The 27,472-nt window shown below is 42.6% G+C and overlaps 1 protein-coding gene across 28 annotated transcripts in view; it reads right to left on the minus strand.

Moving 5' to 3' along the window:
- The window catches only part of PARD3 (par-3 family cell polarity regulator), a 562,402-nt gene extending 556,448 nt beyond the window's left edge, over positions 1-5,954 (minus strand). For 15 of the 28 annotated variants that reach the window (XM_084876589.1, XM_084876591.1, XM_084876586.1 and 12 more), the window contains exon 1: positions 5,525-5,954. In XM_084876589.1, coding sequence (XP_084732715.1) covers positions 5,525-5,644 — 120 coding nt within the window. In that variant the 5' untranslated portion in view covers positions 5,645-5,954. The remainder of the gene's footprint in view (positions 1-5,524) is intronic. The other 13 variants (XM_084876603.1, XM_084876602.1, XM_084876600.1 and 10 more) reach the window with 2 other exon arrangements.
- Between the last annotated feature and the right edge of the window lie 21,518 nt (positions 5,955-27,472).

Below are 27,472 nucleotides of genomic sequence, written 5' to 3' on the forward strand. Positions count from 1 at the left end.
TTTCTCCCTCTTCCCTCCTCTCTGAAATCAATAAAAATATATTTGGAAAAGAAAACATTTTTAAAGATAAGTTACTGTTCATTAACTCAAGTTGGTTGTTTTTTAAATAGCTCTAAGGTTTCCATGCTTGAGGGACAGATGCAGTGACCCCTGCCCCACCCCAAAAGAAAAAAACCACCAGATAATCAATCTAGAATACAGCCAATATCTGTAGCTTTTAACTATACTCCCTGCCTCATACACACACACTGCTCACCCAATTTGCACTTCTGATTGTGACGCTGCTGGGACAAACGGTAACATTTGTGGCCAAAACCAGTTTGGCTCAGTGGATAGAGCGTCGGTCTGCGGACTGAAAGGTCCCAGGTTCGATTCCGGTCAAGGGCATGTACATCAGTTGCGGGTACATCCCCGGTAGGGGTGTGCAGGAGGCAGCTGGTGGATGTTTCTCTCTCATCGATGTTTCTAGCTCTCTATCCCTCTTCCTTCCTCTCTGTGAAAAATCAATAAAATATATTAAAAAAAAAAAACATTTGTCACTTATTCTTTAAAGTGCACACTACCTTCTTATTATTATTATCATTATTATTATTATTAAACATATTTTATTTAAAAGTTACTTTAAACATTACTGATATTGTGATAGTGTTAACATAAAATTCAACAGGGTTACATTTATTAAAATTTTGAGATATCTTGTTTTGATTAACAGTACATGCTGCTCTACCCAATTAAATTGCTGCTTGTTGCAGGAATTTTTGTTTGTTTATTTTTTTAAGGTATTACATGTGTACATACATACCTTACCAATCCCCACCCCCACCCCTACTCCCATACATGCCCTCCCTCCCCAGAGTTTTTCGTCCATTGGTTATGCTTATATGTTTGCATACAAGTCCTTTGGTTGATCTCTTATCTCCCCCGTATCACACTACCTTCTTAAGCAGAGAAGAAACCAAACAGGAATAGCATACTTGGGAAACTTTCCCATCGAGTAAAACTGTTTGATGAGTAAAAACATACTCATGATTCAGATGCAGGACTGAGTTTCACATTCACCATCCTGTTTGGTACTCACTCACCTTGACCCTGCAAGGGAGTGTCCCATTTTAGACATGAGGAAAGTGAAGCTCTGTGGGGTTGGTTTGCCAACATTAAATGGTGAAAAAAACCTAGGTCTCCACACCCAATCCAGAGAGCAGCGAGTGAAGAGGTTCCCACAACTCCTACCCCACCTCCCTCCCTTTCAGTCCTTCCTTCTCCCTTTAAGTTGTTACTCAGCAGTCAGCAGCAGAGGTGAATCCCACACACCACAGCTCCCGGCCTCTGCCAGAGGACCACTGGTCCACACTGCTGCTCTACCCAAATACCCCAGCTCTTCGTAAACCACCAGACTACATAAAATGCTGTCTCGCCCTGGCATTCCGTCCTCCTCAGCTCGATCATGACCCACCACCTCACCTGGATGCTCCACAGGAACCAAAAGAGCCCCGGAAGCCTGGCACACCTTTGTTCAGACTGCTTCACATCCTACAAAGCCCTCCCTCCTACTCCTCAGAATCAACCAGACACTTTCCACATTCACATGCCTGGACCCCACTGCAGGCCTACAGAACCAAAATGCCCTGGCCACGCATGTGCTTTATGAGGTCACTCCATTACCCAAAACAAGGCAAAACTTCCCACTCACTATACCCAATGCAAATCCAGGGCCATTTATGACCACTCCCACCTCTGAATCCAGAAGCAATTACCATCTGTACCACCCTGCTGCCAATTAATGCTAAAGCCTACTGTTATTTGTAGTTTTCCATAATTGTCCTGACTCCTACATTGTATGTTTCTTGAGTGCAAGAATTGAGTCTCTTTCTTCACAGAGCATGGCATTTTGTACAAAGAAGCCTTTTTTTTAAAACAAGCATAGCAATTTTATTTTTCTCCTAAGTTTGGAAGCATAGCAGGAAAAACGGGAAGCCTCACTCAGTGCCACCCTTGATTCACTAAGAATTAAGGAGTCCCCAACAAAGCCCTAGCATACCACACGAACAGCCACTGCAGCTGGGGCTCCACTCCCTGTATTCATCGGAAACCATGGATGAGTCAGGCCACAGGCAATAGTAGAACAGACACATACACAGGCAATCAGTCCTCCCATTCTAAGCACTTGAGAAAAATCAATGGATGAGGATGAACAGCAAAAATATTTTCACCAGTCAATGATCATAAGCAAAAAAAGTTTTTCACTAGACAAAAAATGCTATGACTAAGAGTAAGACTTTAAATATCTGCTTATTGAGGATATTTTTGGTATTAAGTCACACCACTTCACTGTCAGAAAAACTGATTTGTTTAACCCAAAGAGAAAACAGCTCAAATATAATGCCAAAAAATTAGCGTTTCTCTCCCCTCCCTCCCCCCCATACCACCCCCCCACACACACACACACACACACACACACACCACAAAATGCTTACTGCAGAGAAAGCCTCAGTGACTTGGGATCTTTCTTTCTCTTATCCTTCTTTTCCCTTCTTTGGTTTAGTTGGTGTTTATACAAAGCCATAAACATGATCTTTCCACATTTTCTACCAGATTGAGCAGGAGTTTGTCATGCATGTCACCTAGCAACCTAAACACCACTCTATAGATTCCCAGATTCCCAATTCTTCATACAAAATGTATCTTTGTTCTATTAAACAATAGGGATAAGAAAGAGATAAAAAATAAAAGGTGAAATTGGTGTTAATATGTATTGCTTCATATTTATTTTAAATGAGGTGGGAGAAATAAAGAAATTTCTTTGTAACCATTACCTGATAATTTAAGTCTTAAATTAAGTCTAGGTCTATTTGTACTTTTTTCTCTTAAATCAGTGGTTCTCAACCTTTCTAATGCCATGACCCTTTAATACATGCAGTTCCTCATGTTGTGGTGACCCCCAACCATAAAATTATTTTCGTTGCTACTTCATAACTGTAATTTTGCTACTGTTAATGAATCGTAATGTAAATATCTGAATTTTCCAATGGCATTAGGCTCTACAGCACTGGACCCACACGTTGAGAACTGCTAGCAGGGTAGCCTAAGACCATCGGAAAACACAGATATTTATGTGATGATTCGTAACTCTAGTAAAATTACAGTTATGAAGTAGCAAAGAAAATAATTTTATGGTTGGGGTCACCACAACATGAGGAACTGTATGTATTAAAGAGTCGGGGCATTAGAAAGGTTGAGAATCACTGATTTAAGAGATAAAAATACAAATAGACCTCGAAGATCCTCAGGCTCTTGAAACATCTGAGAGTCAAAGAGTCTGATAATCCAATGGCTGAACTTCATATACTACAAAGCCCACCAGAAAATTCTCCTTCTGAAGTATGAGTTGCACTTAAAGAGCATTTAAATAATTTTGCAAACCCCTGAATCATCTGACTCCTCCCTCTCATTTTATCCAACTCCAATACTACCATCACCCTGAGAATTACCCTTACTTCCTCCCCAATCTGGCAATCTACTTTCCCTCAAAACTCAGCCCATATGCCCCTTCCCTTTGGGATGAGTTCCCAGACTCCCTTAAGATAACTGCACTTACTTTTCCACACTCCTAAGTCACTGTGAAATAACCACCGGTACTATTTTTTTTTTTAAGGGTCCACCAAGGCCTCCCAACTCCTTTTCTCCCCACTGCACAACACACCAGTTCACTCCACTGCCTCCTCCCCGTGGAGGGCCATGGAGACTCTGGTCCTAGACTCTTACAGCCCAGGGTCCCCTAAACATACAGTACCCAGAACAATGCCTTGAACAGACTAGTACAGCAGATGCTTAAAAATTTCCGTGGAATGAACAAATGACTCCAACAACTGCATCTGCATCTCCCACACTATTCAACCAATGTGCATTGTACACATAATGAAATGTGAATCATTTTAAGCATATAAATTGTTAATCATATAAATAATTTAAGCATGTAAATTACAAGTATGTAAGCAAGAAAATGTGGATCACCTTTCCCTACTCAGGAAACGAGGCACACCGCAAAGTATATATTAATGTATTTCTCTTTCCTTTCAGGATTCATTTTGTTGGATGATTAGTGCTTTATAAAAGTTAATCATAAACTGTCACTCACAAACAATCCTTTAAAATACTAAATGTAGGTATTGTTTTATCTGCTGTGCTACCCATCACACCACCACCACTCCCCCTCCATTGGCGTTGCAAAATAAGCAGGTGCCTACTTTCTGCTAAATTTATTTGACTTTCAGTGAGAGTTCAATTAACTGTAAGGAACATTTTAGAATTGTTAGTCAACATGTGTGTCAGGTTCTAAACGTCTCCAAGATTACGTTTAAAAAGCCAAACTTAAGATATTTTTCCAATATATACTAAAAGAAAAAGGGAAAAAGTAAAAAGGTGTGAGTTTTGTTTTGTTTTTTCCCCTTAATTTCGGAGAAAATTAGGGGATGCCACCTGGAGCACCCCATACACACTCAGGCTGATAAAGCTATCGTCCCCCTCACCTGCTGCCCCAAATCTCACAGGAGCCATCACTATCGGGAATAAATGGGAAATTTTACATGTGAATATGCTTTCCATCACACATTACTGCAAAGAAACACCCTCAGTTGCTTGAGAGAAAACTTCGGTGGCTGGCCTGTTGTCAGGCACAGCAGATAAAACAATTTAACAAAATGCCTTTTCACTTCTGACACATTGTACAGGAATGCAGTGAAGTGGAGACAATGTTATCATTCCACCAGAAAAAGGGAAACCTACTCAACTCCGAAATCACAGGCCCCGCGGCCTCGACACCACATGAAGCCAGTCCACTCGGTCCGCGCTGAAGCCTCGGAGGAAAACTTTTCATCCCAGGCTCGGGCTTCACCAGGCAGCCCTGCTCCCGGGCCCCCGCGGCTGCGGCCCGGGCCCCGCTGCCCGCCAGCTGGCGGAGGGGAGCGCCCCGCGCCCGCCCCCCCGGCCGGCGGCCCCCGCTGCCCGCGGGGCCATCGCGCGGGCGGGAGGTTCGCCCGGCGCCGAGGTCCTTCCCCGACGGACGCGGGGAGTGGAGGCAGCAGACACGCAGCCGCGCTCCGGCGGGATGGATAAGGAAACTCTCCCCCCGACCAAAAGTTGCCTGTCCCAGCTCCGCCGAGGCCTGGGGGCGGGAGAGGCCTGGGGCTGGATTTCCACCGCGGCAGGCGGTCGGGGAGAGGCCGGGGTCCGACGCCGCCGCTCCGGCCGCTCCCGGGGCGCCGGGCACCAGCCGCCCCGCCGCCGGCCCTCGGGGAACAGGCGCCCCGCGTCCGGCCCGGGGCGCGGGTCCCGCGCGGCCGCAGGGACGGCGCTCCGACCCGGCCACGCGGGGGCTCCGGCCGGCAGCCCGGGGCCGGGGGCGCCGGAGGCCGCGCGGCGCCGCGCGCTCCCTCTCCCCGCCTCCCCGCTCCCTCCGCCTTTCCCCAGGAAGCGCCATATTGATCCCGGCGCCGCGCCGCCCGCCTCCCGCGCCCCGGCCCCTCACCTTGGCGATGGCCTTGCGGTAGCGGGTCACTGCCTGCTGGATGAGGCTGGACACTTTCATGCGGCCGTCTCCGCAGGGCACGACGACGCGGGTCCTCCCGAAGCACACGGTCACTTTCATGCCGCCGCCGCCGGGGCCGGCCCGCGCCCGCGCCCCTCGCTGACGGCGGCGAGCGGCCCTGGCCGGGGGCGGGCGGCGGGCGCGTGGCTGCGGGGCGCGGGCAGCGACGCCGAGGAGCCGCTCGGCTCACATGCCCGGCGCGGCGCCCTCGCCCCCGGGGCCCGTCCCGCCTGTCCCCGCGGCGCCCGCGGTCCGGCCACCTGTTCGGCGTCTCGCGCGCTCGGCGGCGGCGGCCTGGGCTTGGCGGCGCTCGGGCTCGGGCTCGGGCTCGGGCGGCGGGGGAGGGGACGGCGGTGACGGGAGGGAGGGAGAGAGGGAGGGAGGGATAGAAGGAAGGAGGGAGGGACTGAGAGGGGGAGGAGCCGCGGCACACAACACCGCGCACGTGCGGCGGGAGGCGGTGGCTCCCCGCGAGAGGCGGAGCGCCCGGGACCCCCGCCGCCGGAGCCTGGCTCCGCGTCCGGCCCCCGCCAGCCCGGCGCGCGGCGGGCTGCGCTCGCCCCACCCCAGCCCCCCTCCGAGGCGCCCGCGTCTCTCCGGAGCAACCCCTTCCCTTCTTTCTTTGTGGCTTTAATCCCCTTTCTTGGACTGAGGGGTACCGGGGATTTCGCTTCCAGAGAGAGAGACTTACTCCTGGCGCCTAGATCTTTGGAGAGGAGCGGTCTCCGCCTCCTGGGGAAGGTGGGACGGGGCTGGGCCGGCGGAACGCACAGCCTGGCAGGATTTGGCACCGGCTCTCGCTGGGCTGCTGGGCCTAGCAGACCACATTATACTTGGAAGCAAAAATTAATCGTCTGTTCTGGAGAGAGGCTGGTGAAGCTTTCACTCGATCTGGCCTTTCTCTTGAGGGCCACTATTTACCTTCAAGTTTCCTGTGTGACCTCCTGGTGAACCAACCCTAACTCAAACTTATGACCAAATTTCAGAATGCGGTGGGGGGGATTTGAAAGGGATTCCCCATGTTGCTGGAGCACTTAAATGTGATGCTGACCCTCCCTTCACCCCCCATCACCACCCCTGAGAAAATGGACTCTAGTGCCTTGGTGCTGGTGGGACCTGAGTCTTTTCAAAAGAACGTGGGCCAAGTCAAGAAAAGTGATTGACGTTCATCTCTGCCTTAGCTGTGAACTGTGATTCCTTAATAACTGGATGCTATTGTGTTTAAAGAATGGCATATGTCAGCAAGAGTCCTTGGCCCATGTATGTCCCAAACTGTAGTCAATTTATTCTTGCTATTTGTAGAATATGTGAAGGCCATTAACAGCTCCTGTGAGCTCAAGTAAAATTTCAGCATTTTGAGCAGGAAGGGCTGGAGACCATCCATTTCACTCCACCTACCATCTATAATAATAAAAGCATAATATGCTAATTAGACCTGATTGCTCGATGACCTTCCAGGTGAAGCTGGGATTATGAGGGCCAAGGCAGCTGCTGCAACTGCAAGGACCGAGACCCTTGCACAAATTTCATTCATCAGACCACTAATTCTATATAATCTATATATATAAAAGCCTAAGTGACCACTCTGCCATTCAACCAGTAGCTATGATGCACACTGACCACCAAGGCGCAAACACTCAACACACAGGTATGGAAACATGGAACAGACTGATGAATCTCAGAGGGAAAGGGGAAGAGGAGGACGGGAAGAGATTAATCAAAGATCTTATATGCATACTAGAGGCCCGGTGCACGGATTTGTGCACCAATGGGGTCCCTCAGCCTGGCCTGCGAGGATTGGGCTGAAACCGACAGTCTGACATTCTCCAACGGGTCCCGTATTGCAAGAGGGCACAGGCCAGGCCGAGCAACACCACCAGTACACGAATCCATGCACCAGGCCTCTAGTCCTATATAATAAAAGGCTAATATGCAAATAGACCAAATGGCAGAACAACCAAACAATAAGTCACTATGATGTGTACAGACATCAGGGGATGTGCGTGGAACATGGCAGGCGTCGGCTGCGGCAGGATGGTACAGCAGGTGAGCAGGGGCGCCAGACCAAGGCGGGGCACTGATCGCTGTAATCAGGGCAAGCCTCTGGTGGTTACTGAAAATTATTTGCTCCCACACACCACATTCCCACCTGGCGCTTGCACTTGCTGCTGGTGCTGGCCCTGCTCACACCCAGTGCCAGCTTCCAATGCTAGTCCTGATCGCTAGGCACCGTCAGTGGGTGTGACCGGCATCTGTGGGCCCCAATTGCCCCTTAGGGCTTCTCTCCACTTCCCCCTGCTCCTGGGGGGAGATCGGGACCAACAGCCACTGCTTGCACCCGCTGCCAGTGATGGCCCCGCTCACACTTGCTACCAGCGCTGGAGCCACTGCTCACACCCACTGCTGGTGCCTGGTGACAGTCCCAATCACTTAGCGCCATCAGCAGGTATGAACAGCAGCTGCCAGCCCAATCGCCCTTGAGGGCTTCTCCATCTCCCCTGCTCCTGAGGAGCAGCAGCCACCACTTGCACCCACTGCTGACACCTCACATCTGTGCCTTCAGCGGGTGTGAGTGTGGCCATCACAGTCAGCACATGGGAGTGGCAGCAGTGGGATCAGGGCTGCAGGCAGACAGGGGACCAGGAGCCATGGCAGGAGAAGCCAGATGGGGGAATAGAGAATGGGCTAAGACCCATTTCTGTGCTCACCACAGCCTCAGGGTCCACAGTTCCTTCCAAGGTGCATGAAATCGTGCACTGGGTTTCTACTTTTAAAATAAGAAAACAGGAGAAAGAAATCCATCTGCTCCCCAGAATCCCTGCAACCTTCCCCACTGTCCCAGAGATAGTGCAGTTTATCATATGAAACATTGTACTTGCTCCCATCTACTCATTCATGTCCTAGCAAACCAGTGCTATAAGTAGCACTGTGTATAATCATTTCCACCTTACCCCAGGATATTGATGGGATGGTGAAGTCACTTACCCAAGACCAGAGAGAAAGTTTGAGACAGACCCAGGAATGGAACCCAGGTTTCCTTCTATTACACATCCATCGTTATCATAGTACTCTCCTATGTTGCTGTGACTTTCAATCTTTCTACCCACTGATTAAGTTTGTGACAACTATGGCTACTCCTGTTGAGGTCATCTTTACTTCTTATTTTAATACTTCTATTCACAGCAGTTACTGATAATTATAGATATTTCTATTTTAATGTATTGGAGTATACCAGCTTAGAATAGGGCTTTTTCAAAATAATTTTGATTAAAAGGCAATAGCCACAGTACATCAGACATTACATAGATCTTGGTTCAGATCCTGATTCTACCATTAACTAGTGCCTTAAATATGGATTTCAATCTCAATCCAAACTCAGTTTTGTTTTGTTTTGTTTTGTTTTGTTTTTCAGCTTAAACGTGGAACTGATTATCTCCATCTCAAATTATGAGGATTAAATAAAATAATGTACCATATTAAGACATTTAGTATATGCTGCCACATGGAAATGTATAGTGTAGTAGAGTCCATTCAGTTACCATAAAGTAGGTGAAAGGTAACTAAGTCAGGACAGAATGGCAAATTATAATGTTAGGGTGAAAGAAAAACAAGGGGAGCAGGAGCCAAGGTCCAAGAATAACTGGGCTAGAGATAAGAATGTTGAGGAACTGGACCAAGACTTATAACCCTCAGGCCTGTACTAAATTCACTTCAGTTAGATTCTACATGCAGTTACAGAAAATCCTCCATGTGGAAAACACTGGCTAAATTTTACAGAATTATAAAAGTGAGTAAGGAAAGACAATATAAAGCTTAGAATAAAATAGCTTCAATAACTGTAATTCAAGACATTAAATATTAAGTTCTAGCAAAATGTTAATGGTACTTCTGGGGAGGGAGACCTACTTTCAAAAAGAGTGTATGTATATCACTTATTTACATAAATTCTTTCTATGCAATAGCTAATAAAGGTTTAGACAATTTTTTAAAAAATATGATCTGTAGGATTAATAACTATAATATCCAACTAACCAGATAAAGCCTTTAAAGCTTTATGCAAACCTACCTATTTTATCTAGATGCTAAAGGCCTGATGCATGAAATTCATGCACTTGGGTGTGGGAGTCCCCAGCCTAGCCTGTGCCCTTTCACAGTGTGGGAGCCCCGCAATCAATCTCCCCAGAGAAGTAGGCCCCGCCCACGCATTTGGGGCTCCTTGATGGATTGCCCCAAAGAGGTAGGCAGAGCTGTGGGGTCCCGCCCCTGCTGTAGCCGCAGGGAGCCTCTGGGACCCGCCTCTGTGCAGCACACGCAGCATCCAGTCCCTGCCCACCCCACCCACGAACGCCCACTGTGCATGCAGCCTCCTGGTGATGGATTGTTATAGTGTGAAGTTGTAAAGGCATCACGGCATGAGGGCATGACGACCACATAGGCTTTTATTAAGTCTAATTTATAAAATTTCCTCACAAATAATGTATCTACTTTCGCTAATATATTCACCCAACATCTAGCCGTAAAGCTTCAGGGCCAGGCTACCTTCCCCTCTGCAAAGTGTTCCGCTTAAATTGCTCTGGCCTGAGGTGAACATAAAAGTCAACCCAGGCCCAAAGAGAAGCAAAATCATGGAAGTAAAGTGACAGATGATACATAAATATTTTCCTGTGTGTTTACTCAAAATCTGCATATTTCAAGTAAAAACTTACAACCCTTATCTTAGATGTATTACTCTTTTACAGTTGATTAGTTCAATCAGTTGTGAAAACCCCAGAACATTCCAAGGATTAATTAGGATCCACCCAGCCTTTATGCCTATCTGCAAATGAGCAGGTGTGGCCACATGGACTATAATTTCAGCTATATCCATCAGCATTCATATGTACATATGTACATATATACAGCATTCATAAAATAAAAACACACCCCAAGTGTATAGGAACAGTATTGTATTGCCCAATATCTTATTGCCTTATAGGAGTTTTTTAAATGTTGTCATACTTTGGAAATTAAAGTTATCTCTGGGATATTTCACACACATATGCATTGAGTGCCTAGTCAAGAATATTATACTTAAGATCAGATTAACAATTTTGTATGCTTCATCTCACACAAGTTCAGGCTAGTAGGTGAATTGGATCACTATTCACCAAATAGTTATTATTTGCCTATGTTATACTAAACATTGTTAAATCTTAACAAATCTTCTGGAAGGTTAAGCAAGCAGCTAAGCCACTTACTCTCTTAATCCTGCAGGGGGGTTCAGAGCATCCAGAGGTGTGGAGAGGTGTTTCCACAGAGTTCTTAATAAATGCCAGTTCTTTCATCTGAATCTTAGAGAGCAAAGTTCAAGGTCAAGTTCCCTAATGAGGCTTAGAGTGCTTACCTTCTAATTTGTTGGAGAAACCAGAAGTGTAGCTAGTGAAATTACTGCTGTTAATGGAATTTTAGTGTCTGAATCAGAATTCTCTGCTGGGTAGAAGACAATTCCTGCAGGGTACTGTCAGGAACATAATGTACTGAGTCTTATTTTTTATTTGTGATTTTGTATTCTAAAAAAACTGAGAAAATGAGGTGATCAAGGAATTATTTTAATAACTTCTTATGAAGTTAAATTCTCTTCACCCAGAGGACATTTAACCTTTGATGATAAAAAGAAAAAGAATGAAATGAATTAACATAAAATCTCTCACCAAGGCTTAGATAAATTTGAACTCTAAAGGACATCTGTTAAGGGGATATGAATCAGCTTTTAAAGACTATTTAACAAATATGTTTAAGCAGTTTCATTCAGTAAAGAAAAAAAGGGGAAAGTGCATTAAAAATAATTGAAACAATATTTTTTTTCTTGACCCTGTCAAGATTAAATGGTTGCAATTATCAAATCCTGAAACAATGAGGATGAGTAAGAGAAGAGCTTTAACTGCCATGATCAGTAGCTCAGTTGGTTGAAGCGTCATCCTAATACCCCAAGGTTGCAGGTTTTTGGTGTTTTGTTTTTTTTTCCTAAATATATTTTATTGATTTTTCACAGAAAGGAAGAGAGAGGGATAGAGAGTCAGAAACATTGATGAGAGAGAATCATTAATCAGCTGCCTCTTGCACACCCCCTACCAAGGTACATGCCCTTGACCGGAATCGAACCCGGGACCCTTCAAATGCAGGCAGAAGCTCTCTCCACTGAGCCAAATCGGTTTGGGCAAGGTTGCAGGTTTGATCACTGGTCAGGGCACATACAAGAATCAACCAGTGAGAACATAAATAAGTGGAACTGTAAATCAATGTTTCTGCCTCTCTCTCAAATCAATCAATACATAAATAATTAAAACGAAAACCTTTAACTGTAGTCAGTGTGGTAGAGGTAAACAAACTATGCAGGACCTTCTCAGAGTGCCTCCTGGCTGTGGGCATACCTGGGTTACCAGCCTGAGACCATTCTCATGCCCCCACCATCACTGAGTCCTCTTCCCCCAGAGCCAGACCTGCTTATGTCAGAAGAAGGTGAGTGGTGTTGAGGTTACTCTCCGATGAAGCCCATTGCATTCTATGTAATGATTCAGGTGTGCCATACCAGTGCGTGTTCATCACTGCTAAATGGCTCCCTCATTCTTACCTCCTCTGTTAAATTACTCTTTTAAACTAAGAGTTCAATTTCAAAAGCTTGCTCTGGTGCTTCAAAATTTCATTTTCCCAGTGTCTAAGCAGGGGCTACAAGCTTATGTCATCTGGGGAGGTTTACTGTGTGAACATGATGAAGTAGGACTCAGTCCTGTAGCTAGACCCACAGAAGCAAGAAATCTTTATGCTGACAAAGCAGTCACAGATGTCCATGCCCCCAGCCCTCTATCAAATGGGTGATCTTGTGAGGCAGAACATGTTATTTCTTTGCTCAGCACCCTGCAATGCTCTCTATCACATTCAGAGATAAAAGCAAAGTCCTTAGAATGATTTACTAATACAAGGGTCTATGTTACCCATTCTTTATCCCAAGCCTTTTCTAGTATCCTTCCTGTCCACTCTGCCCCAGGAGCCCTGGTCTCCCTATTGGTCCTTAAACGGGCTCAGAAGGCACCTTCTTGGGGCCTTGTACTTGCTGTTCTCTCAGCCTGAATGCTCTTCATCCCAGTATCTGTTCAACTTCCTCCTTCACTTCCTTGAGCCTCTGCCCAATGCCACTTTTGCATTTCCTGACCAGGTAACATAGAATAACAATTTTTCCCCATAGCACATATCATATGGTAACATTATAGTTACTTGCTTATTAATTAATTGCCTATCTCTTCCAAAAGTGTATAAGTTCCCTGAGCAGAGACTCCTTCTACTTTGTTACACACTATGTCCTCTGTGTCTGCAATTGCAATTGTGCTTAGTCTGTACAGGATGCTCCATACTCATCCTATATAATAAAAGGCTAATATGCAAATAGACTAAAGGGCGGAACAACTGAAAAACCAGTCACTATGACGTGTGCCAATCACTAGGCAGTGTGCACAGGACATGGTAGGATGGTGGAGCAGGTGAGTGGGGGTGCCAGACCAAGACAAAGTAGCCAGGTGCTGTCATTGGGGTGAGCCTCTGGTGGTTTCAGAAAATTCTTTGCTCCCCGGCACAGTAGTCCTGCCCTGCGCTCACGCCTGCTGCCTGCGCCCCACACTGGTCTGGATCACTTGATGCTATCAGTGGATGCAAGCACAGGCAGCCAGCTCCAATCACCGTATTTTCCAGTGTATAAGACAACTTTTGAAATGATAAAAAGTCAACCGAAAATCGGGGGCAAAAGACCAAAATTGCACAGAAATTACCTGCAGATCTTGATGGCAAAGTAAGTCTTTTCTTTGAAGTGGGGGGTAGTCTTATACAGCGAATATAGGCCTAAACCTATGTTTTAACTATAAAATTAGGGGGTCGTCTTATACGCCAGAAAATGTGGGTACTCCTAAGGATTTCTCCACCTCCCTGTGCTCCTGAGGGGCAATTGGAGCAGCGTCCACCACTAGCACCTGCTGACAGCACCAGCACTACTCACACCTGCTGCTGGCCCTAGCCCCAATTGCTCTGAGCTGTCGGTGGGTGGGAGCAGCAAAGGTGGGAGCAGGGCTGCAGGCAGACAGGAGTGGGGGCCATGGTGGGAGGGGCCGGGCAGGGGCATGGAGGATGGGCTGAGACCCACCCCAATGTCCACCTCAGCCTCATGGCCCCCAGTTCCTTTCAAAGGTGCATGAATTTGTGCACTGGGCCCCTAGTTTGTTAAATAAGTTCAGTAAATAATGACCAGCAAGACACTTGTCACTTGGGAATTTTTCCTTTCACCTAGTGAATGTGTGGCATCATCTTCACTTCAAAGCACAGCCTTGTGAGGTTGATGTCATTATAATTCCTAAGTTATTATTTTAAAAATAGTAGATGCCGCCGAGACCAGTTTGGCTCAATGGATAGAGCGTCGGCTTGGGGACTGAAGGGTCCCGGGTTCGATTCCGGTCAAGGGCATGTACCTTGGTTGCGGGCATATCCCCAGTAGGGGGCGTGCAAGAGGCAGCTGATCGATGACTCTCTCTCATCAATGTTTCTAACTCTCTATCTCTCTCCCTTTCTCTCTGTACAAAATCAATAAAAATATATTAAAACAAACAAACAAACAAAAAACTTCAAAATTAAAAAAAAAAAAATAGTAGATGCCATCTGTGTGTATGGTTGTGTGTGCTCAGATGTACCTGTGGTGAGTGGACCTGCCCTCTCCATGAAAGAGAAGGTGTGTACTCATGAAAGCATAGTTGTCGCTGAAACTGGTTTGGCTCAGTGGATAGAGCGTCGGACTGCAGACTAAAAGGTCCCAGGTTTGATTCCGGTCAAGGGCATGTACCTTGGTTGTGGGCACATCCCCAGTAGGGGGTGTGCAAGAGGCAGCTGATCGATGATTCTCTCTAATCAATGTTTCTAACTCTCTGTTCCTCTCTCTTCCTCTCTGCAAAAAATCAATAATAATATATATATATATACAAATATATATATTTTAAAAAGCATAGTTGTCTGTTTAGCCCACAGGCGAAATCTGACTCCACCTCTTTTTTTAATTTATATTTATTGTTCAAAGTATTACAGATGTCCCCCTTTTTGCTTCCCCATTGACCCCCACCTTGACACTGCATTCCCCACCCCAGGCCTTCACCACACTATTGTCTGTGTTCATGGACTATGCATATAGGTTCTTTGGTTGATCTCTTCCCACCCACCCCCCACCTTTCCTCTGAGATCCCACAGTCTGTTCCATGCTTCTGTGTTTCTGGATCTATTTTGTTCATGAGTTTATCATGTTCACAACATTCCACATATGAGTCAGATCATGTGGTACTTTTCTTTCTCTGACTGGCTTATTTAGCTTAACATAATACTATTCAGGTCCCTCCATGCTCTCTCAAAGGGTTAGAGATACTTCTCTTTCATAGCTGCATAGTATCCCATGGTATAAATGTTCCACAGCTTTTTTATCCACTCATCTACTGATGGGCACTTGGTCTCCAGATCTTAGCTGTTGTAAATAGCACTGCTATGAACATAGGGTGCATATATTCTTTTTGATTGGTGTTTTGGGTTTCTTAGGATATATTCCTAGAAGTGGGATCATTAAGTCAAATAGCAGTTCCATTTTTTAATTAAATTAAAAAATATATTATAGAGAGACCCAATAGCAGACTAGAGGATCACAAGAATCAAGTCAAAGATTTGAAAAACAAAGAAGCAAAAAACACCCAAATAGAAAAGCAAAAAGAAAAAAGAATCCAAAAATATGAAGTTAGTGTAAGGAGCCTCTGGGACAACATCAAGCGAACTAACATCAGTATTATGGGGGTGCCAGCAGAAGAGAGAGAGCAAGATACTGAAAACCTATTTGAAGAAATAATGACTGAAAAATTCCTCCACCTGGTGAAAGAAATAGACTTACAAGTACAGGAAGAGCACAGAACCCCAAACAAAAGGAATCCAAAGAGGACCACACCAAGACACATCATAATTAAAATGCCAAGAGCAAAAGACAAAGAGAGAATATTAAAAGCAGCAAGAGAAAAACAGTTAATTACCTAAAAGGGAGTACCCATATGATTGTCAACTGATTTCTCAACAGAAACTATGCAGGCTAGAGGGGAGTGGCAAGAAATATTCAAAGTGATGAATAGCAAGAACCTACAATCAAGATTACTCTACCCAGCAAAGCTATCATTCACAATTGAAGGTCAGATAAAGAGCTTCACAGATAAGAAAAAGCTAAAGGAGTTCATCATCATCAAACCAGTATTAAAGGAACTGCTGAATGGCATTGTTTAAGAAGAGGAAGAAGAAGGAAAAGGTAAAGATAAAAATTATGAACAACACATATCTATCAACAAGTAAATCTAAAAATCAAGTGAATAAAAAAATCTGAGAAACAGAATAAATTGGTGAATATAATAGAATCATGGGCATAGAAGTGGAGTGGACGGACAATTCTCGGGTGTAAAGGGGTGTGGAGGTTGTGGGAAGAGACTGGACAAAAATTGTACACCTATGGATGAGGACAGTAGGTGGTGGTGTAAGAGCAGAGGGTGGGGTGGGGACCTGGTGGAGGGGAGCTATGGGGGTAAAAAAGAGGAACAATTGTAATCTGAACAATAAAGATTTATTTAAAATAAAAAGATACTATTTCATTGTGTAATTGTATCATAGTTTTCTAATCCATTCATCGCTGAGGGGCACTTTGTTTCTAAATCTTAGTTATCATAAATTGTGCTGCTATGAACATAGGGGTGCATATATCTTTTCTGGTTGGTGTTTCTGTTTTCTTGGGATATATTTCTAGAAGTGGGATTACTGGGTCAAATGGCAGTTCCATTATTAGTTTTTTGAGGAAACTCCATACTGTTTTCAATAGTGATTACACCGGTCTGCATTCCCACCAGCAATGCATGAGGGTTCCCTTTTCTCTACATCCTCACCAGCACTTGTTGGTTGATTTGTCAATGATAGCCATTCTTATAGGTGTGACTCCACTTCTTTTTGTGTGACCTGTGACCTATTTTCCCAGTTATATGTCAATATAATAAACTCCTTGAATTATATTTTAAAATACCTTGAAATTTTAAGGCTCCTCTTAAGCAGTATGGCTTGATGCCAATAATCATGTAGGATGCTTCTAAACACATGGATTTTGATTCAGTAGATGTAGGGTGGAGCTCTGAAATCTTGATTGATTCTTATCACTAGTTTAAGTCATCAAAACACTAACTTTGTTGTCCTAAAAATAAAAGAGGAAATGTCACCATGCGCTGAAGTGGTCAAAACTGAAGTGACCAGGAAATGGCTGAAGGGGGAATGAGTGTCAAACATACCATGTTCTTGCACCTCCACAACTACATGTTGTGTTCTCTGGCTAGAACATGCTCCCCTGATAAAAATTTCTGCCCAGATAGTGTGGCTCAGCAGTTGAGCATTGACCCAGGAACCAAGAGGTTGCTGGTTTGATTCCTGGTCAGGGCACATGCCTGGGTTGCAGGATCACTCCCTGAGGGAGCATGCAGCAGGCAGCCAATCCATGATGTTCCTTTCCCATCAATGTTTCTATTTCTGTATCTCTCTTCCTTTTTCTCTCTCTTAAAATCAATAAAAACATATTTTTTAAAAAATACCTATTCAATTTCTAATATGACCTCCTCTGTGAAGCTATTATCAAAATCCCTTGGCCAGAACAGCCTCCCACTTCTGGGTTCCCATTACATTTTGCATGCAATTCTATCATTCTTTCAAACAATGTTTATTGCATGTCTGCTAGTGTCTAGTAGGCCCTAAGGGTATAGCCATGAACAAAATGAAAACACACCTAATCCCTTACTCAACTAATAGTCTATTATCTCAAAGTAGTCTCTTAGAATGAGAGTTAGTGTACAGCAATGGTTCTCCAAGTGGAGTCTCTGAATCAGCAGCATAAGCCTCACCAGGAACTTGTTAGAAACTCAGACTTTCAGGCCCTATTCCTAACCTACCAAAGCAGAAACTCTGGGGAAGGTACCCAGCCATCTGTTTTTTAATAAGCCCTCCTAGTGATTATGATGCACATGGAAGTTTGAGAAGCTCTAGTTAATCGGTTTGTCTCCTTGGACTTCTAGAGCATTACAAGTCCTACTCACCATTAGCCCCTAGAGAACAGCACAGAAAAAGTTCTTTTGTGTGTTGAATAAATTATGTAATGGATAATTGTATTTAGGGCCATGTTAGGGTGGTATGGAGCGCTTAGTACTGAAGAACTAACCCAAAATGACATCTAAAACAAGTTAAAATTAGTGTCAAGATGTAGAATAAAGTATCTCAAAAGTTTCAAAATGAACATTTAATACCACCTGAAAGGTGACTCTAGAAAAGGGGAGTGAGGGCCTCCTTGCTTAGGACATGCCAGAGGCTGTTGGATCTCTGTGTGTGCATGCATTTGCAACCACCCTGTGCTGCCCTGGGTCCCTGCTCAGCTCTGCAACAGTGTGGAGCCTCCCTTCCTGCGTCCTGAGGATGGTTTCCAAGTCATCCAGCAGGAGGCAGGGCCGCAGGAGCCTTTGGTGAAGCACAGAGGACCAAATAAGCCCAAGAAAGTGGAGGATTCTTGGAAGTCAGTGGCTGGAGGTAGAGGGTGAACGGTGTGCTAGGGCACCAGACTATGGCTGGCCTTTCATGCCAAACTTTCCCTTTTATTCAGTAGTCAGTGAGGAGTCTCAAGGATTTTGAGTACAAGAGTGGGGTCGTGAAAGTGTCTGGTAGGGAAAGGAGGCAGATCATCTGGGTTTATCTCCCTGCCTCATCATCTGACAAACAGTAACGAGAAGTGGTTGCAGTGAGGGGTTGGGAAGCCATCCTCCCCTGAATGGTGAGCACCTCCCCTCTTCAGGGCTGGCCGTCAGCAGGGCTCACCTGCTCACTGGGCTGCCCTCTTGGATACAATCACTTGAGGTCACTGCCTCTGGACATGACCACAGGTTCCACACTGCACTGCTGCAGCTCACTTCTCCCAATCCTGATGCTCCCCAACCTCTACAGTGAACCCGAGCTGGCTCACTCACCTCCCTTACCCTTAGCTAGAGATGTGGCAGGTCCCTCCGAAATGTTCCCATGGGTTTCCCAGATTCAGGAGTGACTTAGGAGCGCGGGGGAAAAGGGTAGGCCATAGCATGAAGCCAGCTCCTTTTTCCGGTATAAAATGATACTGAGGCTGCCTCTCCTCTCCTTCAGCATAACTGGATCTCAGCCCAAGGTCCAGGTGCCTTGGTCATCTCCCTACCGCTCCTGACATTTAGCATCCCTGTCCCCACTTCTGCACAACATATTTCATATGTTCTAAAGGTGTCCTTGTAGATCTTTGAGTCTTTTGTGGAAAACTTGTTAACTCATTCAAATTTTATTGGGAAGTTAGAATTTTGCCAAGCACTGTGCTAAATAATGGTAATAAGGTGAGATGCAATCTTTGTCTCAAGATGTCCTTTTCTTGGTTGTGGGAGTGGTGTGGCAGGAGAGTGGTGTAAATATGCCATCATAATGCAGTGTGCAGTTCCCACAGATACAAGGGCTAGAATCCTCTGTGGTCAGGCAAAGCTTTCAAAAAAAAAAGATAATTTTTAAAAATCGATGATCATCAGCAAGTCACTGAATCATGTGGGGAGGATCCAATCCATGGAAATGGATAATAGACAGATCTGTGAGTTCCTATGAAAGAGAAGCAAAAAATGTCTTAAAAATGACCAACTATGGAATAAAATGACAAGGAGAAAGGAAAGAAAACTGGAGTTTAAGCATATACTACTAAAAAATGATGGGGTCATTGATAGGTTTGGAATTAAGCAGGAATGTTAGTTAGAAGTTAGAGGGCAAAGGTGAGGTGTTAAACACATCAAGATTCCAACATTCACAGAGGGAAGCGAAATATGGTTCGGAAGAGTGTTGTCAATGTGGCTCTGGTAACATGGCTTCGTTATGTCATGTCCAGGAGGCCACCATGTACAGTCCATTGGGAGTAGACCAGGTTCCTGACAAATAAATATGTAATAAACATGTAAATATTTATTGTATCTTCACAATACAATACTCAGTGTTGTAAAATATGAATTTGAGCCTTCACTTCACTAGCAGTGTCATTGGTCAAGTGATGTAACTACAGTTATGACATTCTGTTCCAACACTTACACAATGTGAATGATTAAAATGCATAACTCTAGGATAATAATCAAATGAGATCATTAAAATGAAATTGTCTTGTAAAATGCAATGTATTCTACAAATGTCAGCTATGATGATTGCTATTTTGTTTTTCAGCTTGTTCTCTTTCTCATCAATAATATTTTGCTCATAGCAATGATTTCTTTCCCTTGATGTTTTAAGAGATCACATTTATCATCATGGTTTTTTATTATAAAAGTAACCATGTTCTGCTTCCATAATTCAAAAAAAATGGAAATAGATAAGAGAAAAAGTGAGTGCCTCCCCTGTCCCTGCCTCCAAAGATAACTAGTGTTTGGCGCATCCTCTTTCTGGACATCTTACCTTGTTTGTGAAAGTAGTCTTTCCATGAAGTAAAACAAAGTAATGTAAGACAAACTCCACTTTGTTTTCTTTCTCTCTACCCTTTAAAGTCTATTCAGTATGGCCCTACCAAGTTTGGCTCAATGGAGAGAGCATCAGCCTGAGGACTGAGGAGTCTGGGGTTCAATTCAGATCAAGGGCACCATGCATGACCAGTATAACATCTTTCTATTAAAGGTTCATGTCTCTTTTGCCATGAAGCTCATCAAAGTCTTATTCGTTTAACTATCTGTTGTCTAATATGTAAACATCTGGTGCAGATGTGAACAGAGTGGAATTGCAATCTTATGAAGTAGGAGGGTTTTCATAGAAACAATGCTGGAGAATGGCTCTCATCATAGGCAGAGCTGTGCCCAGGGAGGACCTGCTTAAAACTGAAGAAAGACTCTGCAAAGGTGATGCAAGGTAACTGCTTCAAATAAGAGTGATTTGATCATCAAAAGATGAAGAAAGGCTCTTGGGAAACTGATGAAGCTAGAGGATTTTTTAATTTTTATTTTTTAAAAATATTTTTTATTGATTTCTTACAGAGAGGAAGGAAGAGAGATAATTAGAAACATCGATGAGAGAGAAACATTGATCAGCTGCCTCTGCACACCTCCTACTGGGGATGTGCCTGCAACCAAGGTACGTGCCCTTGACAGAAATCAAACCTGGGACCCCTCAGTCTGCAGGCCAATGTTCTATCCACTGAGCCAAACTGGCTTCGGCTAGAAGATTATTTTAAAACAAAAATTTTAAAGTCAGTTAGGAAGCAAAGAATGCCATGTTAGACAATTGTGTCAGGAAAGTTCACCCCCTCCCCAAATAAAAAATTTGTTCTTAGTCTATTCTAATACTCAGTTCATATTATAATGTGACATAGCCTAAACTTTATTAACTTAGACTCTCTGAGTCTCAACTTCTCCATTTGTAAAAATGATGTAATTTTTATCTGAGTATTGTGTGAACAATAGAGTAAATAAAGCAGCAGAGTATATGACTTATTGGTAAAATTAATAAAATCCACTTTTTATTAAAAAATAAAAATTTACATGCTGAATAAACTTTTGTGTATATGTTTATGTTAATCTTGACCTGAGGATATTTTTTTCATTGATTTTTTAGAGAGAGTGGAAGGGACAGAAGAGAGAGAGAGAGAAAGAGAGAGAGAGAGAGAGGGAGGGAGAAAGGGATATCAACGTGAGAGATATCACTTGGTCATGGTGTATGATCTTTCTAATGTAATGCTTGATCTGATTTGCTAGAATTTTGTCGAAAATTTTAGCATCTATGTTTGTCAGGGATATTGGCCTGCAATTCTGTTTCTTTATACTGTCTGTATCTGGTTTTGGGATTAGGGTAATGCTGGCTTCATAGAAAGAGCTTGGGAATATGCCTTCCTCTTGAACTTTTTGGAATAATCTGAAGAAGATAGGTTTTAGTTCTTTTTTAAATGTTTGTTAAACTACCCTGTGAAGCCATTGGGACCAGAGTTTTGTTTGCTGGTAGTTTATTGATTACTGCTTCAATTTCATTGGAAGATACTGGCCTAGTCAGGGTTTTTTGTTTTGTTTTGTTTTGTTTTGTTTTGTTTTGTTTTATTCTTCCTGATTGAGATTTGGAAGCTTGCATTTTTCTAAGAATTTGTCCATTTTATCTAGGTTGTCCAGTTTGTTGGAATAGAATTGTTCATAGTATTTTTTATAATCCTTTGTATGCCTGTGGGGTCGGTTGTTATTATACTTCACCTCTTTCATTTCTGATTTTGTTTATTTTGGTCCTCTCTCTTTGCTTCTTGATGAGCCTCACTAGAGGTTCATCAAACTTCTTTATCTTTTTTTAAAATTAATTAATTAATTAATTAATCAATTAATTAATTTATTTATTTTTGGTGACAATGGGGAGCCTTTAATTTGAAAATGACCTAATTGTTTGTTTTTTTAAATATATTTTATTGATTTTTTTTTGCCCCCCTCCCTCCCATACATACCCTCCCTCCCCAGAGTTTTATGTCCATTGGTTGTACTTATATGCATGTATACAAGTCCTTTGGTTGATCTATTATCTCCCCCAGATCTCCCTCCCCTCCCCGCTGTAATTTGACAGTCTGCTTGCTGCTTTACTGTCTCTATATCTATCTTTTGGTTCATCAGTTTATAATGTTCTTTATTATCCATAAATGAGTGAGGTCATGTGGTATTTCTCTTTCATTGATTGGCTTATTTCACTCATCATGATGTTTTCCAATTCCATCCAGGTTGCTGCAAATGATGAGAATTCCTTCTTTTTTTATGGCAGCATAGTATTCCATTGTGTAGATGTACCACAGTTTTTGGATCCAATCATCTGCTGACAGGCACCTAGGCTGTTTCCAAATTCTGGCTATTGTAGATTGTGCTGCTATGAACATAGGGGTGAATATATCCTTTCTGACTGGTGTTTCTAGTTTCTTGGGATATATTCCTAGGAGTGGAATAACTGGGTCAAATGGGAGTTCGATTTTCAGTTTTTTGAGGAAACTCCACACTGTTCTCCACAGTGGTTGCACCAGTCTGCATTCCCACCAGCAGTGCACGAGGGTTCCTTTTTCCCCTCAACCTTGCCAACACTTGTCGATTGTTGATTTGTTGATGTTGACCATTCTGACAGGTGTGAAATGGTACCACATTGTTGTTTTGATTTGCATCTCTCGGACAATTAGTGACTTTGAGCATGTTTTCATGTGCCTTTTGGCCTTCCTTCTGTCTACTTTTGAAAATATTCTATTTAGGTCCATTGCCCATTTTTTAATTGGATCATTCATCTTCCTTTTATTTAGTTGTATAAGCTGTCTGTAGATGTTGGAGATTAAACCTTTATCAGTGGTAACATTTGCAAATATGTTCTCCCACACAGTGGACTTTCTTGTTGTTTTGTTGATGGTTTCTTTTGCTGTAAAAAAGCTTTTTATTTTGAGGTAGTCCCATTTGTTTATTTTCTCTTTAGCTTCCATTGCCCTAGGGAAAATATCAGTGAAAGTCTTTTGGCATATGTCTGAGATTTTGCTGCCTATGGATGCTTCTAGTATTTTTATGGTTTCCCGTCTGATGTTTAAGTCCTGTATCCATTTTGAGTTTATTTTTGTGTATGGTGTAAGTTGGTGATCTAGTTTCATTCTTTTGCATGTATCTGTTCAATTTTCCCAACACCATTTATTAAAGAGACTGTCTTGACTCCATTGTATATTCGTGCCTCCTTTGTCAAATATTAATTGAGCATAGTGATTTGGGTTGATATCTGGGTTCTCGATTCTATTCCATTGATCTATATGTCTATTCTTGTGCCAGTACCAGGCTGTTTTGAGAACAGTGGCTTTGTAATATAATTTGAAGTCTGGTATTGAGATCCCTCCTACTTTACTCTTCTTTCTCAGGATTGCTGTGGCTATTCAGGGTCTTTTATTGTTCCAAATGAACTTTTGGAGAGATCTTTCTAGGTCAGTGAAATATGCCATTGGTATTTTAATGGGGAGTGCATTGAACCTATAGATTGCTTTAGGAAGTATGGACATTTTGATGATGTTGATTCTACCAATCCATGAACATGGTATGTTCTTCCATCTCTTTACATCTTCCACTATCTCTTTTTTCAGTGTCGTGTAGTTTTCCGCATATAGGTCCTTTACTTCCTAAGTTAAATTTATTCCTAGGTATCTTAATTTTTTTTGGTGCGATGGTAAATGAAATTGCTTTTTTAGTCTCTGTTTCTGTAATTTCACTGTTGGTGTATAGAAATGCCATGGATTTCTTGGCGTTAACTTTGTATCCTGCTACATTGCCAAATTCATTTATTAAGTCAATTAGTTTTTTAATGGAGTCTTTTGGGTTTTTTATGTACAATTTCATGTCATCTGCAAATAAGGATAATTTTACTTCTTCTTTTCCAATTTGGATGCCTTTTATTTCCTCCTCTTGTCTAATTGCAATGGCTAGTACTTCCAGTACTATGTCGAACAGGAGTGGCGATAGTGGGCATCCCTGTCTTGTTCCTGTTCTTAGAGGGAATGGTTTTAGTTTTTGCCCATTGAGTATGATGTTGGCTGTGGGTTTATCATATATGGTTTTTATTATGTTGAGGTATGATCCTTCTACTCCCACATTGTTGAGAGTTTTCATCAGGAAAGGGTGTTGGATTTTATCAAATGCTTTTTCTGCATCAATTGATATGACTATATGATTTTTATCTTTCAATTTGTTTATGTGATGTATCACGTTTATTGATTTGCGGATATTATACCATCCTTGCATTCCTGGAATAAATCCTACTTGGTTATGGTGTATGATCTTTGTGATGCTCTGCTGGAGCCGATTTGCTAGAATTTTGTTGAGGATTTTGGCATCTATGTTCATGAGGGATATTGGCCTGTAATTCTCTTTCATTGAGTTGTCTTTATCTGGTTTTGGTATTAGGGTGATGCTGGCTTTATAGAAGGAGTTTGGAAGTAGTCCATCCTCTTGAATTTTTTGGAATAGTCTGAGGAGGATAGGTTTTTCTTCCTTGAATGTTTGGTAAAACTCTCCTGTGAAGCCATCTGGCCCTGGGCTTTTGTTTGCTGGAAGCTTTTTGATGACTGTTTCAATTTCTTCCCAAGTCACTGGTCTATTGAGATTTTTAGATTCTTCATGACTGAGTTTTGGAAGTTTGTATTTTTCTAGGAATATGTCTATTTCCTCCAGGTTGTTCAGTTTGTTGGAATGGAGTTGTTCGTAGTATTTTGTAACAATCCGTTGTATTTCAGTGGGGTCTGTTGTTATTTCACCTCTTTCGTTTCTGATTTTGTTTATTTGGGTCCTCTCTCTTTGTTTCTTGGTTAGCCTGGCTAGAGGTCCATCTATCTTGTTTATCCTTTCAAAGAACCAGCTCTTGGTTTTGTTGATCTTACGTATTGTTTCTTTGGTCTCTATGTTGTTTATCTGTGCTCTGATTTTTGTTATTTCCTTCCTTCTGCTTACACTGGGCTTTTCTTGTTGCTCTTTTTCTAACTCTTTGAGTTGTAGAGTTAGATCATTTGTTACCGTTTTTTCTAGTTTTTTGCAATAGGCTTGTAAGGATATGAACTTCCCTCTCAAAACTGCTTTTGCTGTGTCCCATAGATTTTGAATTGTTGTGTTTTCATTGTCATTTGTTGCTAGGATGTTTTTAATTTCTTCCTTGATTTCTCTGGTAACCCAGTCCTTGTTTAATAGCATGCTGTTTAGTCTCCATGTGTTTGATTTCTTTGGATTATTTTTATTATAGTTAATTTCCAGTTTTATGCCATTATGATCTGAGAAGATGCTTGAAATGATTTCTATCTTCTTGACTTTGAAGAGACTTTGCCTATGTCCCAAAATGTGGTCTATCTTTGAGAATGTTCCATGTGCACTTGAGAAGAATGTATATTCTGTGGCTTTGGGGTGGAATGTTCTGAAGATGTCAATTAATTCCATCTGGTCTAGTCAGTCATTTAGGATTGATATTTCTTTGCTGATTTTTTGTTTAGATGATTTGTTGAAGGGTGACAGTGGGGTATTAAAATCTCCTACAATGATTGTATTGCTATTAGTCTCTCCCTTAATGTCCTCCAGCAGTTTTTTTTTTAATGTATTTGGGTGCTCCCGTATTGGGTGCATATATATTTACCAGGGTTATTTCTTCTTGTTGGATTGCTCCCTTTAGTATTATGAAGTGGCCTTCATTATCTCTTGTTATGTCTTTCACTCTGAGATCTAATTTGTCAGATATAAGTATTGCTACTCCAGCTTTTTTTTCATTTCCATTCGCCTGGAAAACCTTTTTCCATCCCTTCACCCTCAGTCTGTGTGCGTCTTTTTTTCTGAGCTGGGTTTCTTGTAGATAGCAGATATATGGGTCTTGTTTTCTTATCCAATCTGTTACCCTATGTCTTTTGATTGGAGCATTTAAACCATTTACATTTAAGGTTATTATTGATAGGTACTCATTTGACGCCATTTTTATTCTATACCCGTGTTCTTTCTTCGCTTCCTATTTCTTTATTTTTACAGTAGACTCTTTAGCATTTCTTGCATTGTTGGTTTGGTGGAGATAAATTCATTCAGTCTTTTTTTGTCTGTGAAGCTTCTGATTTCCCCTTAAATTTGATTGATAGCCTTGCTGGGTACAGTATTCTTGGATTCAGACCCTTCCTTTGCATGACTTTGTATATTTCATCCCATTCCCTTCTGGCCTGATAAGTTTCTGTTGCAAAATCAGTTGCTAGTCTGACGGGGGTTCCTTTGTATGTAACTTTCTGACTCTCTCTGGCTGCTTTTAAGATTCTTACTTTGTTGTTGTTGTTTGCCAATTTAATTATAATATGCCTTGGCGTCTGTCTTCTGGGATTCATTTTGCTTGGGACTCTGTGAGCATCTTGGACTTGTGTGGATTTTTTCTTCTCTATCTCAGGAAAGTTTTCTGTCATTATTTCTTGAAATACTTTTTCCATGTCTACCTCAGTTTCCTTTCCTTCTGGAACCCCTATTATTCGAATATTATTTTGTTTTGTATTTCCCAAAGCTCCCGTAGGCTCTTCTCCTGCTTTTCAAGTTTTTTTTTTCTAGAAGCTGCTCTAATTGGGTATTTTTTTCCATCTTGTCTTCTAGCTCACTGATGCGGTCCTCTGCTTCTTCTTGTCTACTCTTGATGCTTTCTATTGAGTTCTTCATGGTAGCGATGTCATTTTTCATTTCTTCTTGGTTCTCCTTCAATTCCTCTTGGTTCTTCTTCAATTCCTCATGGTTCTTCCTCATTTCTTCTTGGTTATTGTCAAATTTCTCTTCCATTCTTTTTAGCCATCCTATGATCATTACTCTGAATTCTTGCTCTGGTAGGCTGCTTGCCTCTGACTCGTTTACTTCCTTTTCTGGTGATGCCTGCTTTTCTTTCATGTGCAGGCTATTTCTTTGTCTCCCCATGGTCTCTCTTTTCAGGGTGCCTGGTTATTTTTATGCTAATTTTTCTCCTGCATTGATTTAAAGGCACAAAATACAACACTACCAGGTACAATACAAGAGGCACTTAACAGGAATGTATTTACGATATTAATAACCTCTAATAAAGGTGACCGCTAGAGAAAGGCGAATTAGGGTATAGGAAAGAAGGAAGAATGGTAAAATTAAAATACAGAAAAATAAATAAATAAATAAAGAGGGATAAAGAGATAGAAAAAGAGGGAAAAAAGTAATGACAAAATGAAGTTGGAAAACAGGGAGAAAAGAAAAGAGAGAGAGAGAGAGAGAGAGAGCGAGAGAGAGAGAAAAGCAGGCTAAGAGAGAAATGGGAAAC

Source organism: Pipistrellus hanaki, assembly GCF_964339955.1.
Source record: "Pipistrellus hanaki genome assembly, chromosome: 1".
Taxonomy (NCBI): Eukaryota; Metazoa; Chordata; class Mammalia; order Chiroptera; family Vespertilionidae; genus Pipistrellus; species Pipistrellus hanaki.